The sequence below is a fragment of the Onychomys torridus genome, chromosome 4, assembly GCF_903995425.1.
Source record: "Onychomys torridus chromosome 4, mOncTor1.1, whole genome shotgun sequence".
Taxonomy (NCBI): Eukaryota; Metazoa; Chordata; class Mammalia; order Rodentia; family Cricetidae; genus Onychomys; species Onychomys torridus.
The window spans coordinates 133,985,230-134,012,410 of NC_050446.1; the positions used below are offsets into that span (position 1 = coordinate 133,985,230).

The 27,181-nt window shown below is 34.0% G+C and overlaps 1 protein-coding gene across 1 annotated transcript in view; it reads right to left on the reverse strand.

Annotated features, from left to right (window-relative positions):
• Positions 1-27,181, reverse strand: part of Sycp2 (synaptonemal complex protein 2) — a 59,817-nt gene that overhangs the window by 20,915 nt on the left and 11,721 nt on the right. The window contains exons 10-27 of the mRNA XM_036183180.1: positions 26,596-26,738; positions 26,460-26,512; positions 24,461-24,506; positions 23,806-23,901; positions 21,722-21,782; positions 14,745-14,893; positions 13,628-13,702; positions 13,096-13,242; positions 11,754-11,853; positions 10,896-11,047; positions 9,697-9,766; positions 9,163-9,220; positions 8,591-8,724; positions 8,039-8,460; positions 2,961-3,088; positions 1,990-2,026; positions 817-881; positions 672-729 (exon numbers count right to left, since the gene is read on the reverse strand). Coding sequence (XP_036039073.1) covers positions 672-729; positions 817-881; positions 1,990-2,026; positions 2,961-3,088; positions 8,039-8,460; positions 8,591-8,724; positions 9,163-9,220; positions 9,697-9,766; positions 10,896-11,047; positions 11,754-11,853; positions 13,096-13,242; positions 13,628-13,702; positions 14,745-14,893; positions 21,722-21,782; positions 23,806-23,901; positions 24,461-24,506; positions 26,460-26,512; positions 26,596-26,738 — 1,994 coding nt within the window. The remainder of the gene's footprint in view (positions 1-671; positions 730-816; positions 882-1,989; positions 2,027-2,960; positions 3,089-8,038; positions 8,461-8,590; positions 8,725-9,162; positions 9,221-9,696; positions 9,767-10,895; positions 11,048-11,753; positions 11,854-13,095; positions 13,243-13,627; positions 13,703-14,744; positions 14,894-21,721; positions 21,783-23,805; positions 23,902-24,460; positions 24,507-26,459; positions 26,513-26,595; positions 26,739-27,181) is intronic.

The window sequence follows — 27,181 nt, forward strand, 5'->3', positions numbered from 1 at the left end:
CATAAAATGAATATCCACCACAAACACTGAACATAACATTCTTGATAAAAAATGATGTTTGGGGACCAGTTGAATTCATTGACTGAATCCCTTGTCAAACTCTCTTACAGATTTCTATAAAGAATCCCTCATTCCTTCCCCATGTGAAGTTTTCTGTGCTGTTCAATAAACCAGACAAAAGCCTTCTGTTAGGGACACAGACACAGAGAGACAAAGACAGGGGCAGATTCACAAGACAACCTTCAGGCAGGCAAGGGTTCAGACTCATCCAACAGGCAGAGGAGGATGGAAGACACAGGATAAAGAATTCAAACTGAGGTTTAATCTTAAACAACAGGGGGAAGCACTTTGGTTTTTTTTTCTTACTGGCATACTACATTATTAGTGACTTGAAATTTCTTATTAATACATTCAAACAGATCACAATTTTCTTTAAAGAGCAAGTCTAAAGCAGTGCAAAGCCCCAGTTACTCATTTATTTTATATTTTTTAAAAATCAGGGGGGGGGGGACTATCTAGATATACGTATGCTTGCTATCCAAATAAACCATTTAATATTTTTAAGCATTGCAAAGTATATCTATCTCAAGATGCATCTCAAATATATATTCACAACTGGGTATGGCTGCAAGGTGACTAAAGAAGAACAAAATCAGTGATCTCTAGCTTACTCCAAGTTTTATAACAGGTTCATCAGTGCCATTCAAGCTGAAGTTATAGACATCATTCCTGTAGAAAACAAAGACTAATGTTAGCACCACTGCATAAGGAAATTCAGTCTCTTTAAACAACAAACACTTAGGAAAACTTACTCACAGTGGACATTCGGAAGTAACATTAACAAAAGTTGTCTTCAGTTTTCTGTAACTTTTTCTCTGAACCTTTTTCAAAATACAAAAGAGGTTTACATAAAAACATTTAGATATGAGATTACTAGCTCCATCAGACAAGTCACAAATGCAATTAATTTGTGACATTTATTTTCTAGTTGTGCTTTCACTAATATAAAACTAGTACTTGTAACATTTTCTCAGTGAAAATGAGTCAATTGAATAAAAATTTCTCAATAAAACCACTGTTTTGCAAAGACAGGTTTGTTATTGTTGATTTTTGTGTGTGTGTGGTAAAGAAACTAGCAAGCCATTCTACGTCTCTATGTTGCTTAGCAGAGACCAAAGCAGGCTTTTGAAGAAGAGCAGAACATGTGTATTTTGGAAAGTAAACAAGCTAGTATTTAAATGTAATGAAAGGAATGTCACAAACATGCTATAAGGCAAAGAAAATTACACAGGACTAGCATAACAACAAGCTAAAAAGTAGAGATCAGACCATCAAAATTTGACAAATTAAGTAAACATGCAAACAACAACAAAAATCACAACAAATTATAAATGGTAAATCAAAGAGATCTGTATTTTAAGCCCAGATGAAAAGTAAATATTTTAATAAAACCCAAGATTTTAGGATTTGTCAGGACAGATGAGATCAACTGGCAAAACAAAACAAAACAAAACCCACAGAAAAGAGATTGTGATAGACAAATGCAGACTAAATCATGAGCCCAAAGGTGAAAGTACTGGATCCACATTTGAAACAATTTTCATGGTTTAGGGAATGCACCTACAGCCTCTGGCATGGTACACAAGTACTAGACACCACTCGGGTGACATCCTTAGTCGTCATCCTCTGAGACAAGATCTCACTAAAAGTTACCTAGGCAAGCCCTAAACTAGCAATCCTCAGGCCTTAGCTTCCTAAGTAACTGAAATTACAGGAATGCACCATATGGGCTAGCTTAAAAAGAATATTTTCTTTGAAAAATAAAAAGTTAAGGAACTATTTAAGAACTTGTGACTAAATTTGTCAGTGTTATAATCCATCTGGTGGTACTCTATAACCTTAATTCCAATACTATTTTTTACTAGTATTTCAGTGTTTATAATCAAATATTGAGTCTGGCTATATATAGTGAAGTTAAGCAGCACCTACCTTACTGAACTGTAGGTCAGATTTCTTTGAAATCCCACTATAACAAAGATAGTGACAGTATTTAAGGAGCACTTAATATTGGTAAAAATTTTTTTCATAAATACTATCATATATACTAAACATATTTGGGTCACTACATTAATGATACTAAAAAAATGGGCACCAACCCAAACCTAAAACAAAATCTCTAGTCAGATTGATAGTTTTACAATCTCACAGTAAATTATAACTATCACAGTTAAAAATCTAAGTTGTATCAATAATATAGGAGGAAGAATTAAACACTATAAAAGGTATAGTTATGCAGCAAAGTAATTTCTTTCTTACTATATAGGGCCAGAGTGAATTTAAATGTCTCACAGCCTATAAATAGATATTTATAACTAGAACCAGCTTTTAAAAATATTGCAAATAAGAATTATTAGTTAATATAGTTATTTCAGTTCACTCATACCCTGTACTTCATTAAGCAATGCATTTTTAGCACACTTAGCTTTAGTCATTACTAGGTTCTATAAATAAAAATTCTAAGATGTTTATATCTTACAGATTTCTCTCTGAATGTCACACTGTATTATTTCATTCTTTTGACACTTTATAATATGACACTTTATGACATAATAAGGTACTGAAATGCTCTATGTCATATCATTTAAATGCTACCATTGCTAACTATTATTAGTAATTTTTTTTGTTGTTGTTGTTTTTCAAGACAGGGTTTCTCTGTGTAGCTTTGTGCCTTTCCTGGAACTCACTATATAGCCCAGACTGGCCTCGAACTCACAGAGATCCACCTGTCTATGCCTCCCAAGTACTAGGATTAAAGGTGTGTGCCACCACCACCCAGCAGTAATTATTTTCTACTAGAAAGTTATGTTATTCAAATGTCTCCAAAAAAACTTTTTTCATACTGTGCAAGCTAATTTAGTTGTATCTGTCAAAAATCTTCATGTCTCAATTTATGAATATACCTGCTATTCAGAGACTCCTTTAATTTTCTTGTAGATTTCATGCTATCATTTGGGTTGTACCTCTTATTAATTTGGCTTATCAAGGATTCTGCTCCACCAGTAAATCCTTTCCCTTTTGACTTTTCTCTCTGAAACAATCAAAAGCTACTTTAAGACTATTAGTTAACTTTCAAGGGAAAATAAAGGCTGAAAGAAAGTTTAGGAATCTGTTTCTCCAGAGACCTACAAAAACTGAGAGGTCATATTTAAAGTCTGGACTTTATACAGCAGTTAAAGCCATTCATACACAGAGAGCTATGCTGAGTGCTTGGTACACATTTTTTAGAGTTATTATACATGAAAATAAAATACTTCAGTGGGAAAAGACAGTTATTTGAAAAGATCAGTAAAACTGGCAACCTTCCAGCAAAGTTAACTAAGGAATAAAACAAAGATGTAAAGTGCTAACACCAATAATGAAGAGGCCATCACTTTTAATCATAAGCACATTGGGACAATAATTGAGGAAAATTTATCAGCTCATGTCTATAACTCTGGTAACAAACAGATGGGCTAATTCCTTGAATAATACATTTTTAAAAAAAAAAAAACTCAGGCAAAGAGAAATGGGATATTTGAAAACACCTGTATTTATGGATCCAATTAATGGCTAACTTTACAAAACAAAAGGCATCAGACCCAGGTGGGTTTACTAGTGAGTTAATTTAAGAAAGACATTATATCAAATTGTCCCTAATATACTCTAGAAGGCACAAACCAAAAACATCACAAAATAGGAAAACTAGCCAGCAGCTATGAATAGATAGCAAATCAAATCCAATAATGTGAGAAAAGAATTGCATACCAGAAACAAGCAGTACTTAACTCCTTGTATGCAAGGCTGTGTCAACTTTTAAAATTCACCTCTGATAGCCTGAGGGAAAAAGTCCTATCAACAGACCAACAGATGCACATGAAACATCTTATAAGATGATGATTTAAAAAACAAACAAACAAACAAACAAACAAAAAACCTCAGCAAACTAAGAATAGAAGGGAATTTCCACCCCTAGATAAAACACACACACACACACACACACACACACACTCTAATGTGCATATGAAACATCCTCCTGAAAGGAAGGCTCATGTGTATAAAGGTTAGCCCAGCTAGTGACACTATTGAGAGAGGTCACTGGATCATGACTGTGTTAATCTCATCAATGGATTACTTTATTGATACATTCACAGTTGAATGGGTTAGGGGTAGGGGAATACCTTGATGGAAAAAGTAAATCACCTATTTACTGCAGGCAAAACACTCATACACGTATATATTTTTTAAAACTTCAAAATTATATATAAAAAAACTATCATCACACTTAAGGGTAAGAAACTAGATCCTTTTTTAATAAGATGAGAAGTATTTTGCCTCTCATCACTTGTTTTTAAAAATCATACTGGAAGCTAGATAACTCAATAATAAGCAAGGAAAGAATTAAAGCTTCATAGATAATATTTACAAAACTCCTAAAAATATATAATAAAATCATAAAAATTAACAAACAGTAAGGTGGCAACATGAAAAATTAAAACAAAGGTCAATCACTTTTACATGAACCAGCAATTTTCACTAACAACCTCAAAATGAAATGATTGTATATATCTACACAAGAGAAAAACTACACAACTCTAATAAAAGAAATCCAAGGAAATCCAAAAGATATTCCACATACATGTTATAAGTATTGTCAAAGTTGAGACTTTATAGTTTTAATGCAATCCCAGCAACCTATTTTGTGTTAGAAATAAACTCTGCCTCAAAAGCTAATGATACCGAATAGGCAACAGGAAGAACTGGGATTGCTTTATTTCCACATTGCTTCATTTCCAGACTCTAAAAGTCACAATCAAGACAGAACTGGAATGCCAACACAGGCAAAAGATCAATACCACAGAATCAAGAACCTAGAATTAGATTCCCCTCAACACACAAATACAGTGAACAAAAGACCAAAAAACAAAAACAAAAACAAAAAACAAACAAACAAACAAAAACCCAACCAAACAAACAAACAAACAAAAAAAACAGTTCAACAGAGAATTAGACAGTCTCTTCACTATGTCAGGTCCAAAAGAAACTGGCTAACTGTGGTGCCTATTAGCATATCAAAGCCCATGCTGGCCTCCCTGCTCACTCAGTACTTGGGGTTGTTCTTGGCTATTTTCACCCCATCCCCTTACCCTAAAACACTGACCTTCAGGCCATGCACTCTCTCGACCCTCCTCTTTTGCCTCTCTCTTTAGTCTTCTCTTTTTCTTCCCCTCTCACTTTCCTCCCCTTCTCTCAAAGCCATGTTTGTTCTACCACTTTCTCTTCATGCTCTAGACATTTCCAGATGCCTCTGGCTGTACTCTCTCTAATATCAACAATAAAAACCTTCCCCTCAACCATACTTTAGAGATGTCAGTCATATCCTCCCTTTATACAATGTGGTACTAGAATACATTGAACAAGCATATAGCAAGTAGACCTTTGCTCTTCACAAACAGTTTAAAATAGAACACAGACCTAAATGTAAACCACAAAACAATAAAACTTGAAGATGCCATGTAAGACAATCTAGGTGAATTGTGTTTGGCAGTACCTTTTTATATAGATTTTTTAAAAATGTAAATCATGCAACAAAGGTAAGCAGTGATCCTTTAAAATTACAAACTGCTCTATTTAAAAAAAAAAAAAGTGCTACTGTTTAGAGATGAAACAAGACTGGGAGAAAATTTTTGCAATTGTATTTGATAATGGCCTTGTATCCAAAACACTAAAGAACCTTTAAAACTAGAGAACAAGCACACTTTTAAATGATAAAAGGATCTTAACAACCTGCCAAATAGATGGGATGCCAAAAACAAAACAAAAACAAACAAACAAAAAGAAAGTGGCTCAACATCATATGACATTAAATTTCAACTGAAAACACCACTCCATACCACTTAGAATGGCTAAAATGGGAAACCCTGACTGAGGACACTAAGTACTGGTAAGCATGTAGCTTAATTCTCATTGCTGGTGGGGATGCAACATAATATCGCTGCTTTAGAAGACTTTTTTTTTTTAATAAAAATCTCCAAATATGCAAATTATGTGATCCAGTAATCAAGAATAGGTAGAAAACAGGAATTCTGTGACTGTGGAAAAAATTCAATCACTTAGTGGTTTAAAAGCACAAAAGCATATAGTACAAATCTTAATATAAAGTATAGACATTAATAATTATGTTTTAATGATATATCTCTAAAAAATGTACCATTTTAAATGTTATTAATGGGAAAAAGAAACAAGAAGAGTCTATGAAAATCTCTAACTCTTACTTACTTTTTGTAACCATAAAACTTTTCTTCAAAAAAAAAAAGTCTAGGAAAATTCCTGAAAAATTAAAGGACTACAAAGAATTATCACCACTATGTTTTAGATAATTTAGTCTTAATACTTAAATACATAGTCTCTTGATTTTATATTTTTTTCCTTGGGTCAAGCATATAGATTTTAAAAACTAACAAAAAGTAGTATGTTAATCATTTTAAAGTCTGTGTTTTCATAAATAATGGAAGTTACCTCTATCCCTTCTTGATAGAAGCTGTGTTACTGGCTTAATGAAATGTGACAAAAATGAACCTCCCTGAAAACAGTGTATGACTTCAGACCTTCCAGAGCTACAGATGTGCTATTGTTCTGTACTGATCCAATAAACAGAAGGCAAAGTAAGATAGATGACTGATCCACCATAGAAAAAGGACAAGAAATGTTGTGTAATGATACAGGAGATAGATAGCACTTATTAGGGAAAAAAAATATTAAGTTGATTTAAAGAAACCTAACTTGTTACATTTTTCCCATTATGATAAATCCTTGAGAGAACTTAAAAGAATAAAAGCTATGTTTCTTTCTCATGATTTCAGAGACTGTAATTCACCTTTGGCCTTGTCACTTTGGGCATGGGGTGAGCTGAAAGTCATGGTGGCTACAGTGTGGCAGAGGAGTCTGTTTCATTCATAGCAACTACAGAACAAGCAAGATAAACAGAAGGAAGAGGCCAGGGTAAAATATACTTGTCAAAAACATGCCCTCAGTGATCTGCTTCCTCAATCCAAGCCTTCTAATAGTCCATTCAGTAGAGATGCATCAGTGGCCTTATCCATTGGTGAAAATGATACCCTATGATCAAATCAAGTCTCAAAGATTGGATTCACTAGCTAGGAAGCCTTCAAGACCACAAGCCTTTGGGGAACACTACACTACACATAAACCCTAACAGATGCTCAGTTGGGTTTCTATGCTCTAAGAAAAAAGAATGACTAGCACATGAAAGTTCTGTGAAGCACTCTGAGCCTTCTACAGAAAAAAATGAAGCCAACAACAGCACAACTTATTTATTTACTGTTTATCATCTTGAAACAGATATAGTCAACAGGAAAGAGGGAACCTTCACTGACTGGGTTGCCTACATCAGATTGTCTGTAGAAGCAATTTCTTAAGGACTGACATGAAAGGGCCCAGCCCACTGTGGATATTGACAGCCTTGGGCAGGTGAGTCCTGGGTTTGTGTAAAAATGCAGGCTGAGTGAGCCATGGAGAACAATCCCTGACTGACTTCCCTTTATAATAGACTGCAATTTGTAAACTGAATCAAACTCTTTTCTCCCCAGATTTCTTTTGGTCATTGTGTGTATCACAGCAATAGAAAGAAAACAAAGACAGTTGTGGGTTATACTTACAAAGTAACAGCATACACAATGGCCACTCATAGGAAAGAAGTATTATGAAAGACCAGTTCAATTTACACTTTCAGAAGGATAGAGAAAAATGAATAAGAAATGTAAGGTTGATTTATTTATACATACATAACATGCTTGGTTATACCAACTATACAGTTCCATGGGGCTGTGCTAGGGAGGTGAATGAGGAGCTTGGGGAAGCATCTAGGAACTGAGCTAAAGAACCAGGCATTATCCATGTCGAGTCTGTAGCAATCAGTCAAGCCTCTGTTAACAGTATGAACTATATGGGTGTGTAGAAAATTAATAAATCCAATACTCACCAATGGTATTTCTTTTAGTGCACATGAATTAACTTCAGAAGTCAGATCTTTCCTCAATTTTGTATGACTTCTTGTGCTTTTTCTAGAAGGGTCTGTATCACAGATAGTAGTATTCACATCTTTTGACAATACACATGTCTTCTTATAGATGAGCGATTCTTCAGTTGTCTTATTTAGGAGTACTGATTTATAAGTAGTTTCAGATAAACTATGCCAATCAGTTTGCTTATTGTTTTCAGTACTTTTCTTTTGTGAATATTTAGGATGATTTTGTTCTTGATTGTTGTTTCTTTCACAAACTTCTGCTCCATCTGACTTGTCACACTTAACTACATCTTTCCTGTATTTTACCCTTTGTGTTTCTTCAGAATCATCATCAGATACTATTTTTTGTTTAGTGCATTTTTTGTTGACACTAATATCTAGTGGAAAAATGAGAGTCTTTTAGAATGAGTATACTGGTAACATCTAAACTTTATTGTAACCAAAAGTACTTGTTAGATGCTTAGTGTTTCTAACACTAATTGCACTAACAAGTAAGACTATTTTTACCTTGGTTAAAAGTGTGTCCTGGTAAAGCAAGGGCTCTCTGGTTATTTTTGCAGAGTTTGATAGTTGTTACAGGTGTCCAACATGGCCATTTGGAGTGTTCTCTATTTTTAGTGATGTCTATAACACCAGGTAATCTAGAAAAAATGGTATTTGTTCAATATACTATCAAACACTAGTGCATGACACTTCAAGGCATGATGTTTATATAACATTGTTAAATATGGAAAAAATTTTATACAGCATGTGAAAATTATATAATTGATAAAATTAAAAATACTAGAAAAGTATCATTACTGTTACTACACCACTATATACCAAAATACATGTTTCACATCCTAACATATCTTATTGTGAATATAAACCAAGGTAAAAATTTCCACACTAGTATTGTAAAGATCTTATGGCTGCTTGATATGGAAAGAAAAAGAACAGCCTATCAAATGATTACAAATGCTATGATAGATCTTGCATTCTAATAATAGAAATGCCTTTCTTTCAAATCTGTTCAATTGAATTCACCCAAAATAATATGAATACATGCTAAGTAGTCTGAAGGATTCTCTCATACTCACCGAGGCTCATCTATTTTTCCCATTGCATACACATCAGAAAAAGTGTCCTCAATCTCATCTAAATAAAACAAAACCGTAGTTGTTTTGGTGGAAGAATGTGGTTGGAAAAATGAAGTGAGAATATAACCTTATATAAGCAGACATTTGAGGATGGGAACATTGATTTTGTCCTCCTCCCCCTCTGACCTAAAACTTCCCAGGAACAGAGGCAAAATAGTCTATTTTATCATCATACCAACATTTCTTTATACAACGCCAGCACACATATTATAAACTTATTATTTTCAAATTAATGAAAGCCACTGGGGCTGAAAAGATTAGAAGGGCTCACTTGTTCTTTTTCTCCCTCACACATTTACATGTACACACATGTATACATACAGACACATACTATTACATGCACACACACTTGTTTGCACACACTTGTATATTCACACATGCACACGTATGCACTACATACACACACACTTTTGCAGATGAGGTGCACTCACAGAGACTAAGATTAATCTTAAATTAATCCACAAAAGTACTTACTGAAATTTTGGTCTGGGGATTCACTTTCCTCATTTTCTTTGTTTTCTACAACTTTAGTAGTTTGGCTCTGCTATCAACAGAGGAAATATAGATGTAAACATAAATTAAGACATTATATGAATTCAGCTTTTCAAAGACCACTAAGGATTGAAAATATAAGTTTGCCTTTGTATGAAAATTAGTATACATATTTCATGAACATTATGCACACATTCTAGACCATTCATCGACTAATATTGAAATGCACAAAAAGTAACTTTCACTGCAGACCAAGAGGCAGAAGATTCCACAAATTTGCTAATCTTGTGTCAGAGCTACTACACTTAAGGCTAATGATTTCTAGGGTCTCCACATACGTCTCTCCTGTTGCCATTGACTTCATACTCTATTCTCTTTTACTAAAGTTCAAAGAGCTGAAACTTATGAAGTGTTAAATTATTAATTTTTTTTACCACTTTCCAGGTAATTCTTCTCCTGAATCAATATTTCTTTCTATAGCCACATATTCACCCTAGATCTAGATTTTTTAAAAAACAAACAACCAAAAAAAACCTGCCATCACTATCAGCAAAATACATTGCCTAGCTGCAGATATTTTACCTTACCCTTACTTGTTGTCTTTGGGATGCCAGTCATCATACAATCAATACTCAGAACTATGCCACAAATCAGAAAAATAGTGACTTTATTAGTTTGTAATATATTCAAATCTTATGCCATTTATCTTTCTGCACCAATTAATTTAAGTTAGCTTTTATCTTCGGGTTAGGCTGCTGCTTCTTCTTTGGGTTCTTACTAATTCCTATGTGTGTATCTAAGGATGCATGCTTATGCTTTAACTGTATGACAATCTTATTAATCTGTATAATTCTACGCTAGACTTTCAGACACTTCAAGACATATTCTGTTGTGATCTCATTCTGTGTCTTCTCACAGCAGACACAGGTTTGTATAATCAAGAATGACAAAAAGTTCATTTCTCTTAGTAATGTGTAAGTTTCAGGTACAGTGAAACAAGCAATTTAGAATTTTAATGTAAGCACAGTGGGTCACATGCTAGAAGGACCCTTTCAAAGATAACTGTTATTTAGAAAAACATGTCATTTTCTAAATAAATATTGTACTTGGAAAAGAAGGCAGCTCAGTATAAATTTCTAAAATAACTTGTTAAAATTTATTTTAACACAAAGTATCCTTACTTTGTCTCTATTATTCCATCTATTTCTTCCATCAGATTGTCTAGATTTGAGTGACACAGCATAATCCATTCCACTTTCTGATGTTTTAGAAACATCAGCTTTTCCGGCAGAATTTATCACTTGCAGTGGTGCCTTGCTTCTTCGGGGTGTTGCTAAAAGAATAAAGATAGAAGCTATTTTCCCTCTTGTCACAGAGGTAACTTTCAGGTGAGGAAGTTGAGAGATGAAGGGTCTCAGGACATTTCCCAGGCTTCTGGCTTAAATGACTAAATGGACACTATGCCATTTAACAAAAAGAGAAAAAAAACATCAAGAAGGATTCAAATATGAAACTACTCATTTGAGAAAATCTGTCATGAACAGGGATGTTACCCAATGGGCAACTGGATTTTTTTGGATTGGAAGGCCACTACTAAGTTGTCATCAAAGCAACGAATACCAGAATGTGCCAGGTACTATGTCAGTAAATCACAACATTATTTGTTGAGTGGTTTTTATGTAATTCTGTAAACAAACTGATAAGATATTTTCATTCTATGGGTTGAAAAATAAATTGATTCTGAATTTAGCTAGAGGATATTGTGTGTCAGATACAAAGCTGGTAGTGAAAAACTAAATTCAAGAAAACTGATGACTCCAACACTGTTTTTAATCAGTTATGATGCCTCCTACTTAAATTATGATAAATTATTAACACAGAATATTAATATTTTAAGAATTTAAGTCAATACATTTTCTTCTAATTAAAAGATACTATGATTCATATTTTTATCAATTTTATATCCAGAGTTTCCCTGAACTAAAAATTCCTCCCCTAAAATACTTGCTAAAAGTCTTTTAAGAATGTATAGCACTTACATGTGTTGATTAATAGTATTGGACTTCGCACAGTGTATCTGTCTGTATCAGGAACAATCATTGATGCTTCAGACATTTTCTTTCTGCTAGGTGTAGTTATCTTAAACCATGAGAAAAAGCCACAATAAAAACACATTCTGTTTAAACATTAAATATCCTACAATTTTATTCCAATGTTTTGCCTTGACTACATGCAAAAGGTTAAGTATATTTAAGTAAATACAATATTGCACAAATTTCGGTTTTAAGGTGACTTACTTAAATAGTTTTATCTTCATGTTTGGTAATGACAAAAAATACTGTTTTAAAATATTTATAGATCACAGTGAGCTTATATAACATAGTACCTTTATATACTAGCTAAAAATATTTTATAGATATTTAGCTAACAAATAATTTGTGATTTCCAACATTTCATGATGATGATGTTTGCATGTATAGTTATTTAAAACTATTTTGAATTCTTTTAAAATGTCAAGCATTTTTCAGTATTTTCCCTCATTTACTGTCATTTGAAGTAATAAGAATTCAGAGCCACCAATTCTAATAAAGGATTGGATTGCCCCACATCACTAAAAGTAACAGAAATTGGTAAGTAGAAATAGGGACTACATGGGACACAAGTTTCAGAGAGTGCCACATAAATAAGATGATTCGATGTATGAAAAAAAAAAAAGAACCTAAAAACTTAGGACAGTTTAAGGTTGCATTTTATGTTAGAACCACAGCAAAGATATGATTTTAAAAAGCATTAAAGTAGCTATTCAATGTATCTGCAATTTAGAATTTACAAGTGTGCTGTAGATATTTCTCTGTATAAATAAAATGCTGATTATCCAGTAGCCAGGCAGGAAGTATAGGCAGGACAAGCAGAGAAGAGAATTCTGGGAACAGGAAGGTTGAGTCAGGAGACGCTGCCAGCCACCCCCATGAGTACCAACATGTAAGATACTGATAAGCCAAGAGCCATGTGGCAAGGTATAGATTTATAGAAATGGGTTAATTTAAGATGTAAGAACTAGACAGCCAGAAGCCTGAGCCATTAGGCCAAACAGTTAAAATAATATAAGAGTCTGTGTGTTTATGTTGTAAGTGGGCTGCGGGACTGCAGAGGCTTGGCGGAGCTGGAGAGAAACTCTCCAGCTACACAAGTGTACAACATAACAAACATGACTCCCTGAATAAAATACTGGCTTCTGTTTGCATTTGTAAAAGATGGGACAAAAACAAATGCTAGGTCAAGGCAACACTGTATCCACTCTAGGTGCCTTTGCTCTCTTTCCTTCAGCAGTGACTGATCTGTGTTAGTTTAATAAAGTAACTCACTCAACACCATGTTTACCTCATCCTGGCTGCTTGCTCTGTCCTCCTGGTTGCTGCTGTTGTCTTGTTTTGGAGGATTTGCAAGTCTCTTTGGCAGGTCAGATTTCTCTTTTAGATGAAGAAGGTCTTCTTTGACTGAAGATGGTTGACTTTCTGGCACTAGAATCTGTTGAATTAAGGATGCAAAAAATTCGACTTTAAAAAACCTCAAGACAAATGACTATCTCAAAAATCACTATATTTTTGCAAAGCTTCTGTTCCTCTTCCATTCACACTATCTTCCCTTACTAGGCATTTTCTAAACTTCACAAAATGACCCAACAAAACAGTAACCTTTGCAAATAAGCTCTGCCACTCACAGTTCTCATTTTTAAAATAAACTCTAGTTTTTAATAATCCTTTATTCTATAATAAAATTATCATTAACTAAAATATTTTATTACAGAACTATTTATATTGAGACCATTTGCTTTCACATAATCACCCTCTAAAATTAGCTTTACCACTGTATTTTTATTTAGTGTTGAATAAAAATTAAGTCAGACACATACCTGTGATCCACTTGCATCAAAAAGTATATGAATAGATGTTTTGGCAACTGAAATGCCTTGTTTTCTGGTAAATTCCTAAAATTCAATTCAAAGTGATGCTATTTTCTTTCTATTTAATGCATTTATCTCCTACCCATTTTCTTCCACAATTGCCAATTATCCCCCAAATCATTACTATGCATACATGAATGGTCTAACTTAAGAGCACCTCAGTTACTTAGTACTATCCAGTCTCAAGTTTTCCATTTTGCTGCCTATATAAAGGTCCCTTACAAATATATATCTTTGACGTATTTTTTTAAGAGAGGGTTTTGTTAGGTAGTCCAGGCTGGCCTTCAACTCACAAAGATTCACCTGCCTCTTGAATATTGGTGTGCATCACACCCAAGCCTGGAATGACATAAATCTTTTACATTATCCAAATTTGTTAAGAGAATATCTCCCTAAAATGTTCCATAAACTGTCACCCTATATTTTCAGTTAAGCAGTGATGGCTTATATAGCCTTCCATAACACTATTCCTCCATAGGCTATTTCAAGTCCCATCTTCATAATCATGCTTTGCACTATAACTCTCGATGAGTATTCTCTGGTTTATATAATTTTTCCATAGGTTAACTATTTACTTCTATCATTTCTATAATTCTTAAAATGCTTAATATTTTGAAAATGTTTTATTTCAGTCTTGAAATACATGGTGGTAACTCATCAAATGATTTAAGCAGCTACTGCCAGCTGATTCTGTCATCTGAGATACTTTATAAAGGCATCACAAAGGATATGAATTAATGAGCCAATAAGAACTCCACAGTACAGCTTAAAAATCACATTATTTGTTGGGTGTTCATGCACATGTGACATAGTACACATGTAGCAGTCAGAGGACAACTTGAGACACTAGTCCCATCATTCCAGCAAAGGTGGAAACTTTGGTCTTCAGGCTTGGTAGCAAAGTACCTTTATCCACTGAGCCATCATGCCAGCCCTTCACAATATAATGTAAAGAGCTAAAATCTATGCCATTTTAAGATTTTGATAACAAAAAAAGCAATGAAACTTATAGCCCCAGTTTGTAAAACCATAATACTATTTGTTGAAGGAGATTTTAAAAGCTTACCTTGTACTTATTTCCACCAAAAATTTTTTTAGTCACATTGGTGATTTCTAATGATGCATCAAAATACAAAAGTAACTCTTTCCCTTCTTTCTTACTAATTCTTACTATAGTTTTCAGAGTTATAGTCAGTAGCTTCTTTGACTCTTTTACTGTATATAAAAAACAACATTAATGATAATATATTAATCTCTATGATATTTGTAACTATACTTTAAATATATATGCAGCAAATTGAATCAAAATTCAAAGTTTAAAATTGGATGTTGTTTACTCAACACAACTACTAACTATACAAACAAATCTATCAACTTATATTTCAGTTTCAGTGTCATTATCAGTAAATCATATAACAATGACCTAACTCTTGAGATAGGTCCCTGGAATAGTTTCTAAGCCCTAGTCAATTCTTAAAATATTCCATGAACATGCCTGAAAAAGCTGCTTTCTTAAAGAAAATAACTTGAATTATAATTACATTATTTCTAGCTATCACCACATATACAAAGATCTCTGTTAAATCAACACACTAACTCTTAATAACATTTGATAAAAAATTCCTGAGTATTATGGAAAAGGATGTAATCCTTATCCTCAAGGAACATTTCAACCCAATAAAAACATTGTACTTTAAGTCCCAGTTGTATGAGGTGTCCACACTCAATACTCCAAGGAAATAATAGAGAGCCAGCTAGCAACTAATTAGTTTGCCTGTATTATAGGTTAAATCCCCAACATCAGGAGCTACTGTGCTCTGGCTTTCCTCTGGTGAGGCTCCTATTATTAGCTGAGAAGCCTCCTCACCTGTCTCCCAGAGAATTCTTTTGGGCCAAAGGAAAACAGACCACTCAAAGTAAGTAATCTTATTTCTACAATCACACAGGCGACTCTGATCTGCCCTAAGGGGCAAATATTTTTGCAAAGAATAAATTAAAACTCTTATAAACTCTTATTTGCCCAAATACAAAATGCCTTTCTTTTGTACATATGTGGCATTTTCCATAGTAATGGACTTCGATGGTACTAAGAAATAATAACTAACAAAAATCCTACTATATTTCTCCCTACAATAGTACAGTTAAGAATTTTAGTTCATGTGAGCCCAACTTTAAATTTTCATGTTACAGAGGTAAAAACTGATGTGGTTCATGTTCTGATGAAGAATATTAATGCACTTACAATCTTTATGGGTTTTTACTAATAATTGTTTCATGTTTTTAACCTGCATTTCACTTTTCTCTGTAGTTTACTGCATATCTACTCAACGCAGTATTTTCTTCTACTACAAACCAACAGCATTACAATTATAATTTTGAATAATTCTTTGTATAAAGATTTATCTATGAGTTGTGACCATCAATACAGTAATACAACTTTGTTTGCTTTACTTTACTGATTACTTTGTTGAGATTTCTGACATTTGCTCTGATGTCCTGAACTAAATCATAATTTACTTTGTTTTTTAAAATTAGTAAACTTATTAAGATTGGAAAAAAAAAACTTGTTTGGTTTCTTGCTCAGATATCAATAGGTTTGGCTTTATAACATATCAAGATGTTATTATATGATTCCAGTAAGAATGTAATAAAGTGCTTCATCTACAAAATCATTTAGAATGACATTTAAATTCATATATAAACAAACGAGTATTTAGTTTTCTCATTAATCACCGTGTCATGATAATCAACTAGGAACAAAGAAAGGGACAAACACAAAATACATAACAGGTAGAACTAAGGAGAGAAGGAGTGGTTAAGGTAGTGAAGAGGAAATAGTCAAAGCTTTTAGGGCTGACAAGATAGATCAGTTGATTGCTGCCAAGCCTGAGACCCTGAAACTCAAAAGCCTCAGCACCCACATAGTGGGAAGGGAGAACCAACTCTTAAAAGTTGTCCTCTGAATTCCATGTGCACCCTGACACTCACACATGTCCCTAACCCCCTTCTACTATTAAACATACAATAAAATTCCCCAAAGAAGAGATTTCCAAGTTTTAAAACAAAAGAGCAGCTTCTTTATATTTGGGGTTAAGAAAGCAGTTTTGATCATACACCATTTGTTAGGAAATAAAGAAAAAGCTCTTTAGGATAAGATTATGAGAACAATAGTGCTCATGTTACATTGGGAGCTCAACTGAGAAAAATTTAAAAACATTTAAATTGTAGTCACCAGTGTCAAATGTGGAGAAGACAATGTAAGAATACACATGTGCATGAGCACACACATGCACATAGAAATTTTAATTAGAGGAGTTAAGAATCTTGACAGTCAACTATTTAGAGATATGCAATAAAATATAACAGAACAGAAATTAATAAGGTAAAGAAAAATGCCATAACTATTTTTTCTAAACTGGCTATGAACAGAGAAAGAACAAGAAGAAACCATAGGACCAATCCAAGCTGACTTTGTGACCTTATTTATATTCTGAGAAAAGAGATATTGAGAGAATATATGAATTGATGGAGCAAATATCTGGAAAACATGAAAGATGAACCCAGATACAAGGGGAAACACATCTCTTTAATTTCCAGAAACAGAAAATAGTGAAAAGATACTTGGAGATGAAAGTGTGAAAAGATGAAATTTACAACATTTTTGGCTGAAAATTCATATTTTTTGTGAATTACTATGTAGTAGTATAAAAAAGAGAAAAACAATCTTGAGGATAGTTATAAAGACTAACATAGCTACCACTGAGAGTACTAAGCAGCTAGGGAGATAGCTTCATCAGGGAAATACTTTCTGGGGAAGCACAAAGACCTGGGTTCAATACTCTAGCTACAGACATGGAGAATATTATCAAATAGCAGGTAGGCCAGAGTCTTAAGTCATAAATGTCTACCTCTGTGGAAGATGCAGTATTTTGTTTCAGGACAGTATCTTGTTATTATGATTGTGGGCTTAGGAAGAGAAACTGCTAGAACAAATAATACATTAAACATAAAGTTACCAGTAAGATTCAGAGTTAACAAATATAAAATGTGAACTTTAAAAGGACTAGACTATGTTCTGGGCAGCAAAAGGAGATACACAAAAATGGTTATTGAGCTCTGGTAGGCTTTTCATATCTGATTTATCTGGCTAGGACTTCTGTGGGTGAACATATGCCAAAATATGCTGTACCTCCTGATTATGTATAATTATTAAGTATCATTTAAATTACTTTAAAGTAGAGTTAATTCTCTATCTCACTGGCTTAGATACAAAATGCTTCCTGAAATAGGCCAGCCTTAAATACATGATCAGTTCCCCACTTACAATGTATGCTAGAGTTTGGACTAAATGGCTGGTGAACTGAGCTAGAATTTTCTATAGCTCTAGATACAATGTCAATCATAAAGTGACTTGACAGGAAATTAGTACCAGTACATCACTGGTATTAAAGAAACAAGACTTTAGAAAAGGGCTAAAGACAATTAAGATACTGTAGCTTAATAGAGAGGTGATTAAAATTTAAAAAGATAATTTCAGGAGGTAGTTCTGTAAAATAAATTATTTAAGATATAAATGAAAAACTGCCCAAATATTCTATGGTATGAATATGGTTCACTGTCACTAAAGGTCAGGTTGAAAATTCCTCATTCTGGCAATGCTGATGGATGGCACTCAGTGGCAGATGTTTGGCTCATGAACAGATTAATGTCTTCTCAACTTTTATGGAGCTACTATAGACAGTTACATAAAGGTGAGCTCAAGCTCCTCAAATTACTCTTGCCACATGATAGCCTGCTTTCCACTATGAGGCCCTTCACCAGGAATTAAACAAGTACTGCTGCAGCTTGATCATGAGATGCCCAGCCTCTACTACAGCCAAATTAACTTTTTCATGTTATTTATTACATTCAGTCATGAGTATTTTGTTATAGCAATAGGAAACAGACCAAGACAATGTATAACATGTCATGGTGAGAAAAAGGAATGTTTTTATCACTCTCCTAACCCCAGAAATAAGGCAAAATGTTTATTTTCATAATTTCTATTAGCAATGCAATGATAGTTCTTATCACTAGTACAGTAAGGCAAGAGGACTTGACAAAATTGAAATTATTTTCTTAAAGTGATTAGATTTTAATCTGTACATGTGTGTGCACACACATACATGAATACATGCGGCGAGCTCCTCGACCAGCAAGGAAGAAGGACCACCACTTGAGGATTCTTCTCAGATCACACTTTATTGGAGCGCCTCTTGATTAAGGGAGAGCGGGAGGTGAGGGGCCCCGAGAACAAAAGAGCAGCTGTTTATATGGGAAACTAAGGGAATGGGTTACTCTGTGATTGGATTCCGCCAGAATTCAAGCACGGGGAGCCATGGGATAGGCTTGGGGACACAAGGTCATGATATCAACACTCGTGCAGGTGCAGTGTAAATCAGCCACAGAGCTCTGTAATTGCCTTATATGGAGTTATTTATGAACTGGCGATTCAAGGCCAGCGCCATCTCGGAATGGCGGTTGGCGGCTCCTAACAAATACATGTGTGGGTTATCTAGGCATAAATACATGACATGTATGCAGAGGTCAGAGAATTTCCAGGGGTAGGTTTTCTCTTTCCTGGGGACTCAAACTTGCTTTGCGGCCAGTGCCTTAAGCCATTAAACCATCTTGCTGGCCCAGAAACTGAAAATCTTACATACAGACTAAAAACCTAAACCAGAGAGATTACTTCAGCCAACACTTTAGACATTTCTAAACTTGAATAGGTATGCAATTACCTCTGGTATAACACAAGCACTGTACTCCTTAGCAATTGGCCCAAGAGAAATAAATTATAGATATACAGATTATACAATATTCACAGCAGCATTTCATAAGAGCTAAAACCTTGAACATTCCAAATCCCAAAAGTTCTCTGGGCATGGATTAATAAATTGAGGTATAGCCATTCAGTGGAATACTATCCAGCAATAAAAGGAAACTATTGATACATGCCACAACATTGTAGCTAAAACAAAAGTTTGAAATAACAAACAGAAAACGCTTATATAACATGTTTCCACTTACATGAATTCTAGATAACATACACATCTATTTTGAAAGAAGCAACAGTGACTGTCTAAGGCTCAAGTAGCAGAAGAAAAGTTTTAACTGAACAAGTACAAAGATGATTGAAGGAGTGGACATTTATTAACTTCAATTACTCATGATGGTTTCATATGCAGACAGGAATTCTCACTACACTGCTCAGCATGATACAGGGTATCCACCAGGGCATGACTTTTATAGTAAGTTGATGTATCTCCTTTCCCCAAGCCACATTCAAGAAGTCTGCAAGATAGCCACTTTGTACCACCTCTATTCAAAATTGTACTGGAAGCTTTCTCCATTTCCATAAAGAGGAAAGGGGTAAGGAAAAGGAGGACAGAGTATAACAAAATTGTCACTATTTGAAAACAACATAAGTAACTGATTCAACTCCCTCAGGAATCTACATAGGCATCATAATTTAACAGTTAACTTGGCAAGGTTGTAGGATATAAGGAAAGTATCTTTTTAAACCATTATTTTACATACCAGTAGAAAATATCTGAATATGAAATTAAAGATTGTTTATCATCATAAAAGGCAAAATTGAGTATTTGGGAATAAATCAATTAAAATATCTGTAAGACATATATTGAAAAATATAAAATACTTTTTAGAGAAGTCCAGAATCCAAGTAAAGAAGAACTGCATCTCTATGATCTGAATTCTAGTTCTAGTATTCCCACACTGACCTACAGTCACAATTCTAGGAAGTTTTCTGGAATTATTAACAAAACCTTTTTAAATGTATATAGATAATCCAAAGGCCATGTTTCTGAAAACTTGACAATGTCAGAAAATAAATTAGCTATGTTTCTCTTAAGCATGAACACAAAATGCTTAAACACTGTGGTACAGGTACATAATATATAAATAGATCTAAGGAATACATAACAGCAGCAAGAAATAAGCCTACTCTTACAGAGCCAGATGATTCAACAGAGGAACCACAGAGGGCAATAGTCAGTGGTACAGCATGTGACCAGGGAAACAAACAAACTCAGAGAAATTAAAGCCATTTCAGTAAATAATCCTAGACAAGCTATACATCCACACAATCATCTACAATTTATGACAACCTAAACAAAAATTAGTTTGATCTAGATCACCAAAACTTTAGCACAAAAGCTAAAGCCAAAAGCCAAACAGAACATCACTGTGACTAAGAACTAAACAAAGCGACAAACAGGGAAAACAAAACAGACCTGATCAACTAGATTCCAAATTTAAAAGTCTTTCTTTGCTCTACACATACACCCCCCACACACACATACACACAAAAAGTAATGAAGCAGGATACAGACTAAGAATATGTTCACAAAAGGTATCTGTCAAAGAACTGGTATTCTAAGATACACAACAACTTCAAAATTGAATAAAAAAGTTCAGCAAAAGACAGAAAGTACTTAAGCTGATGCTCTACAGAGGACAGCACAAAAATAGCCAGAGAGCTCATGTCTTAAAAAATACTCACCATCACTGCTCATTAAAAAATGCAAATTAAACCATGATATATGTACGTATACACACACACACACACACACACACACACACACTTATATATTGTGTATACACACATTTTCAATGACTGAAGCGTGACTTAACTTACTATGACCTTCTATCAGTCTGCTAGATGTCATTAAGGAGTGCTGCAGTGCCAGCTAACCCTCTCACAGGAATGGAGAAATAAGGTGTTTGGATTTAATAAAACATGGGATAGAAATACAAGAACCTTGAAAATACTAACATGAGACTGGCAAGACCAAATATTGTGGTTTTTAGATGAAGAAAAGTAGGGTGGAAAATGTGATGACTTTATGAATGTGAATGTCTACAGATCTTTTCCATAGTCTGTCCTATTATCTTGCAGTTTTATTCTTTATGACAGGAACCAAGAAGAGAATTATAAAAAAAAAAAAAAAAAAAAAAACCCACAAGCTTCAAGTTTAGTACCTTCGATGTTGTACATTTCAACTTTTTCTTCAGGTACAGTGACTGCTTCCCACTGATGATCCTTAAATTTAGAAGAAAAAAAAAGATCTTAAGTACAAATTTATTTCTGATTTAAAACTTCTTTTGATACCAATTTAAGTTAAACTATATGTGACTTAACTTAACTTTCTCCGAACTCTTTCTGTTCCTTCAATACTTCATTTATTCATTCTAAAAATAACAAGCTCTAATACCCTATACCTTATACCAGGCATAAACAAGAAAAAACACGTTCTTGATTTTTTATGAGATAAGAAAACAGAATTAATTTTAGTAATTACTATAAGGAAAAAACATTGGACAATATGATACATAGCTTGGTGGTGAGGCTACTTTATACTTAATGACCAAAGAACCCATTTATAAGCAGATAAAACTGGAAGGAGCCATAATAGCTGAATTTCTGTTGGTGTGATAAACTATCCTGACAAAAAGCACCCCTGGGGGAGGAAGGATTTATTTGACTTACAGTTCTAGGTTACAGTTCATAACTGTGAGGAAGTCAAGGCAAGAACTTGAAGCATCACATCCACATTCAAGGGCAGGGAGAGAATCAACTCACAGATCCTTGCTTGTTCTATACTCTTCTTACCCCCCTACCTAGGGAATGGTGCCAGATGGCTTCCAACATCAATTAACAATCAAAACCATCGTCCCCCTCCTCAGACATGCCCACAGGCTGACATAATCTAGACAGTTCCTTATTAAAACTCTCCAAGTAATTCTAGGCTGTGTCAAGTTGACAGTTTAAACTATCACAGAAACTAGGTTTCAAGGATCTGCAGGAGGTGTCCCTAGGGCAAAAACATCATGTAAGATTTGAAATGTGGTGACTTGAAGATAGAGAATGCGATGGTATTTTAGGGGGATATCCTGGTGTCAAGGATGCTACATTTTATGCTACATTAAAGAGATAAAGAAGGGGGTTTAAGTTGCCACTACGTGGAGAAGGTTTCTAGGGAGAGTAAGGAGTACAGGAAGAACATATTACTACAGAGATTAAGAGAAAAGAGAATTAAAAGTCTAATTCTGGGAAGAATGTCCCAACATCTTGATCAGTATTTAGAACAATTTATAGATGGACTTATTCATTCCCTATTATGTATACGATAGTATGATTGCTTATTTTCTATTCTAGATCATCTAGTAGACCAAACTGAATCAAGAACAAAACTTTATCAAAAACTACAATAACTACACTCTAATAGTTGCTAAAAATAAGCATTCTATGAAAGTATTCTAAAAAGTATACAAAAACTCTAAAAAGTACTAGCTAATATTTACTTATAAAAATTTTATGTATGAACGAAGTACGACTATAAAAAGATATTTAAAAAGTTCAGAGTCTGCTTACATCAGCAGCCCAACCAGATTAGTATGTGATACTACTAACTGTGTCAGAATTTGGGAGTAACTACACAGTTTGAGCTAGATGTATGCTACTGTACCAAATATGAAGTGATACCTAGGAAACAAATAACTTTAATACCTTTCCCCAGGTAACAAACAGGACAACAAGAAATATTCCACTTCCAAAAGTCTACACATGGCTATGATACAACATAGAACTGAAATTCATGACTACATGCCATTGTATAAGTAGAAATTCGCTCACTTCTTCCCAGGAGGTTTCAAGATTGAGTAAGAACAATTATTGTCATCTGACAATGCTGTTCTCACAGAGTGCCTGAGTGGCCAAAGGCGTGGTGCCTGATAAGCACTGTACCACTGAACAGCCTCCATGATGTCTTTTCTAATGCTGATCAATTTGTTAATGTGATCAAAAGAATAAATACTGTCAACATCCATTTTTGAAAGGTTTTTGTTAAAATTAATGTTAAAATTTAGCTCTCATTTTATTATACTAAAAAAATCAAATAATTTCATTTTAATTAGCTTGATAGATTATATAACCTTAAAATAATGCTAATGTTGAAATATATCAAAAGAATGGCTATAAAAGTATACAAACATGCATTCCAAAAATGAATTTCAAGAATTTTCTTCATGTGCATAGAGAGTAACATAAAGGGGTAAGAGCTTACATCATCATCTCCAGCAATGTAGAATGATAAAGTCTGGCTTCCAAGATTAAAATCGATCCAAAATTCCTCAAGTTTTTCGTCTGATGGTATCTGCAACTAACATAATATATAAAACTAGTATATACTATGCTTACAAAACATAGAAAATTGTCATCTGGTTATAGACACGACTGAATTATTTGAGGTTTTTTAAATTCTAGAATCTGGCAACACTTATATAAAGTAGAATAGTCCCTGAGTACTTTCAATAGATAAAGTGTAAGAAGATGAAGACAGAAGAAATGCATGAATATTTAGATAGTTTAGAACAGGAAAATGTTACTTAAATGTTTCCACTGACATTAGATCCAAAAATTAAAACATTTTAAAAATTACTAGAGATTGAAAATAGTTTGAATATACTTATAAATGATAAGTAGTAATGCCTTTAAGGAGAGGAGAAAATGTGGAGAACTACAGCCTTATTCTTTTTCTTGGCTAAGGTGATCTGGTTCATATTTTTCCTGCTGTCACTATAATGTACAGGACCAGTTAGCTGTACCATCATCTAAATCTAGTACTTTTAATGTTTTAAATCATTATATAATCCATAATACATTGAACTTTTACATAAAAAGTATCTAATAACTCAAGTTTGGATAAATTTAAAACTTACCTCATATTTATCAAGAAATGCTGACAAGCAAGGAAATGTAAAGACTCTAAAACACAAAACAGTTTAGGAAAAAATAAATCTACCTTCCCAGAATTAACTCATTCAGTCATAAAAACCATGTCTAGAATCGAAGAAAAATCAGAAATTGGTTATAAAATTTTAAATAAAATAATCTCTTTAATGCAATTTTTGAGATAGGGTCTCACTGTTGTCTGGGCTGGCTTCAAATTTGATACCCCTGCTGCAAACTTGCAGCAAATAGCTGAAGTTAATAGGTAAAAACCACCAAGCCAGGCCAGGCCATTACTATATATATATATTTGTTTGTTTTGTTTTGTTTTGTTTTGTTTTGTTTTGTTTTGTTTTTTGAGACAGGGTTTCTCTGTAGCTTTGGAGCCTGTCCTGGACTAGCTCTGTAGACCAGGCTGGTCTCGAACTCACAGAGATCCACCTGCCTCTGCCTCCCGAGTGCTGGGATCACAGGCATGAGCCACCACTGCCCGGCCCATTACTATTTTAAACACATTTATTGGAATTTGTTTAGGTAAAGAAAAGCATTATTACTTTAAAGATACTATTTACTTACCACTTTGACTAAAGGAATTATACCAATTTTAAAAATATATTCTTTCAAATATGAACAAGTATTTCTAAATTCAGTATGTATTAATACAATGGAAGATCCCACAGGACTTGGATGGGTAAAAAGTTGGTATGATTCACTGACAGTAAAAGTTGTTAAATTCGTACAACATTTTCATGGCAAGATACTATCTGAAGTATTTTAGTATGCTCTGGCAGTCTTGAACAAACATGAGCAGTAAGGATTATTAGTATTCTTAAGACGCAGTGAAGCAAACTGAAGATAGTAAGGTGATACAACTTACAGAATAGTACAGACAGGAACTTATGATTCAAATGCAGGCAACATGACTCACTGAATTTAACTCTAACCCTATCTTTCACTTTCTTAGTAAGTAAAGCAAATATAATTTATTTCAGAACATCATCCACTGGGGCCAGGTATTACAATTCTGTTGCTCTGGGCTGGAGAGATGGCTCAGCAGACAAAAGCACTTGCTGTTCCTTCCAGGGCATCAGAGTTCAATTCCCAGCACCCACATGGCTTACAACCTTCTGTTCACTCCATTTCCAGGTGACCCATCTCTCTCTTCTGCCTGTTTCAGAACTGCATGTACATGGATGTGGGATCCCATTTTCAGGTTTCCTACTAGCTTTACCCAGCAGGTCTGCATAGAAAGATGACTGGACCATAGGCCTGAGTGCAAGTGTTTTGTAACTAGCAAGGGGGAGGTCTTTTGCTCCACCTCTTGGCATTATTATAAATAGACCTTTGGAATAAAGTTCTGGGCCAGTGGGTAAGTATCCAGGCCCACCTGAGTCTATCCTGTGTTTGCTCTCCCCTCTCTATTTCTAACCAAATCTCTTATCCCTTATTTCTCAAGAGTCCCTGGGGTAAATAATGGTGGGGCTGGTCCCCCACACATGGAGCACAGACATACATCCAGGTAAAAACACCCATACAAATAAATTATAATAGTATAACTTATATTTTCTATCAGTTTATGCTTGTTTCTGGCATTAAAACCTAAAAATTCTACTTATGTTACTTATATAGTAGGATGATTTATTTACTATACATTTTCACTCAAGCATGTAGATATGTAAAATGATTTTTATCATTCCTCAAACACCCAATGTTAATATACATGAAATTTTGAAGCTGAGTAAACCAAATTTGGACACTCAGTTACTAACATGAATTTGATAAAATGTATTTTTCCTTCCAAACACAAAGCCAAATGAAGCCATCAGAACAGTATTTCAGGTTAGCAGTATGCTAATTTACTGTATGTTAACATAAATACTGTCTTGAATAAATATTCACAGTGCAATAAAAGTTGTATTTATAAACACCCATAATTGTGCTCAACTCTACTTCCTTACCAACAATGGCTATGTGCTGCATCCAGCTTACCTTCTCTTATCACCAAGCATGCCATTTACCAAGTTGAGAAATATCCTGCAATCCTAGTTTTCAAAACAGAAAAATGGTTTTAAAAATCAAAATTCCACAAAAATCTTTACTAAACTTATTATTTTATACTACTTACTGTTTCAAATTCACAGTCTTTAATTTCTTTAAATGCATTAGCAATAAAATCCATGGAAAACCACTGACATGCCAGTTCTTGTCTCCGTTTTTCTGTAGTCATTCTACACAAAGCTTCCACGATGCCTACCTGTAATTCATAGTCTTAAAAAATTGTTAGTCAATGTAGACTTCAAAATTCTTAAACATTAAGCTTATAAAACTTGACTTTGTAAGGCATAAAACCAAGAGAAAAAGAAAATATTTATTTAATTTACTAAATTATTCATTTTTTTTTTTGCCAGGTGGTGGTGGTACAAGCCTTTAATCCCAGCACTCAGGAGGCAGAGCCAGGCAGATCTCTGTGAGTTCGAGGCCAGCCTGGGCTACAGAGAGAGTTCCAGGAGAGGTGCAAAGCTACACAGAGAAACCCTGTCTTGAAAAACCAAAATAAAAAAAATATATATTCATTTTTTATAGAGTTAATTTTCTAAAAGTCAAGGAAACCTCTAAATCTTTTAAGACTCTACCACTTCATTATAATTAAAAATTGGAAAACAACTTAATACAACATGCAAAAGTTTTGTTATGATGTTTACAGTTATCTC